This window comes from Lolium rigidum, chromosome 3, assembly GCF_022539505.1.
Source record: "Lolium rigidum isolate FL_2022 chromosome 3, APGP_CSIRO_Lrig_0.1, whole genome shotgun sequence".
Classification (NCBI taxonomy): Eukaryota; Viridiplantae; Streptophyta; class Magnoliopsida; order Poales; family Poaceae; genus Lolium; species Lolium rigidum.
The window spans coordinates 356,789,544-356,790,942 of NC_061510.1; the positions used below are offsets into that span (position 1 = coordinate 356,789,544).

Sequence of the window (1,399 nt, forward strand, 5' to 3'; positions counted from 1 at the left end):
TATTACTAAGCTAGCTGAGCTAGGTGGCGTGTTTGTCGTCCTTGAGATGGCGCGCCTTCTCCTTCTCCTTCACGTGCGACCCCTGCGAGGTGTCGTAATCTGCAAAGAAACCCCCAAATCAAACTCCACCATTCCCAACTCCTGCAAGAGATTCAGTTTAGAGTTCAGGGCGCGCGTACCAGGATGGTTGGGGTGCACCTCTGTCCCGGGGTTGAACACCGGGTCGTTCTGGCCGTAGACTCCCCCGAACCCCTCCTCGTCGGACCTCGTCGCGTACCCCTCCCCGAACGAGTGGGTCATCACGTCCCTGCGCGGCACAAGCACAACGGAGACAGGGTTCAGCTCGAGAGGCGCCACGAGCGTTTGGCCATGGGGTGGATTGATGAGGTACTTACCCGCGTTCCGTTACTTGCGTATGCTTTTCGTCGCCGTCGTTGCCCTGCTGCTTTCCCTCCGGCTCGTGGGGCGGCGGCGGCTTGTGCTGCTGCTGCTGGTGATGCTTGGCTGGGTCCATGCCCACGCCCTGGTCGCCTGGCACCGGTGCGGCGGCGTTCGACGTCGCGGCGACGCTCCTCCTCCCTCCGTGCGCCGCGGCGGCAGGTACCACTAAGCCAGCAGCTGGTGCTGCGCCGCCGCCTCTCTTCCCGCCGAGCCGGCCGAGCGCGAAGCCGAGTCCCGTGCTGCTGCAGCTGCTGCTAGCCAATCTGAGAGAGTACATGAGAGGAGAACAACTCGTCTGTCGACGGCAGTGCCTTCCAGCGTTCTGCCGGAGGGAGGTTATAAGCGGCCGTGTCTCGCAGCGTTCGATGCGTTCGTGGTGGCGCGCCGGGAGAGGTGACACGCAGGGGGTTCGCTTCGAACGCTCGAAGGGTCGTGGCGCGCTCTGTCGACGCCGACCGGCGACCGCTTACACGCGTCGCTCTTGGACGGTTGTGAGGGTGTGTGCCTGTGCCGTTGTGACTCGTTGCGCCGCGTTGCATGTGCAGAGCAAAGCAGCAGGCAAAGGATAGGGACGTCCAAGTTTTTTTTTTTTTTAAGATAGGGACGATCTTCGACGGGCTGGAAGATCTGTTTATTGGACTTCTCTCCCGTGTCCTCCTATGATTGTTGGGCCTTTTTGGGTGGACTATTGTTTTCAGCCTGTCGGCTTTATCCGTATGCCTCAGGAAAAAATGATGTCTAACGGCCCAGCCTTGAATGCTACTACCTTCATCTTAAGGTTTATATATTTTTGGAAAAGTCATAGCAAGTAAAGTTTGATTAAAATTTTAAAATAATTTATCAATAAATATGATATTTTGTAGATAGCATATTAAAATATATTTCATTATTGATTTTGTATTTGATATGTTAATGATTTTTTATAAAAACTTAGTCAAACTTAACATAGTTTGACTTT

The 1,399-nt window shown here is 54.7% G+C and overlaps 1 protein-coding gene across 1 annotated transcript; it reads right to left on the reverse strand.

Moving 5' to 3' along the window:
• LOC124700364 lies at positions 1–770 on the reverse strand. Its single transcript, XM_047232505.1, has 3 exons — positions 396–770; positions 180–307; positions 1–99 (listed from the first exon to the last, which is right to left on the reverse strand). Exons 1-3 carry the CDS (start codon positions 716–718, stop codon positions 20–22), a joined length of 531 nt encoding a protein of 176 aa, XP_047088461.1. The 5' UTR covers positions 719–770; the 3' UTR covers positions 1–19.
• Positions 771–1,399: the final 629 nt, after the last annotated feature.

Coding starts and splice junctions, on each gene's coding strand:
- LOC124700364 (XM_047232505.1), bottom strand. CDS start 718: ATGTACTCTCTCAGATTGGCTAGCAGCAGCTGCAGCAGCACGGGACTC. Junction 308..395: donor ACGCAAGTAACGGAACGCGG/GTAAGTACCTCA, acceptor TGTGCCGCGCAG/GGACGTGATGACCCACTCGT. Junction 100..179: donor GGTGCACCCCAACCATCCTG/GTACGCGCGCCC, acceptor GTTTCTTTGCAG/ATTACGACACCTCGCAGGGG.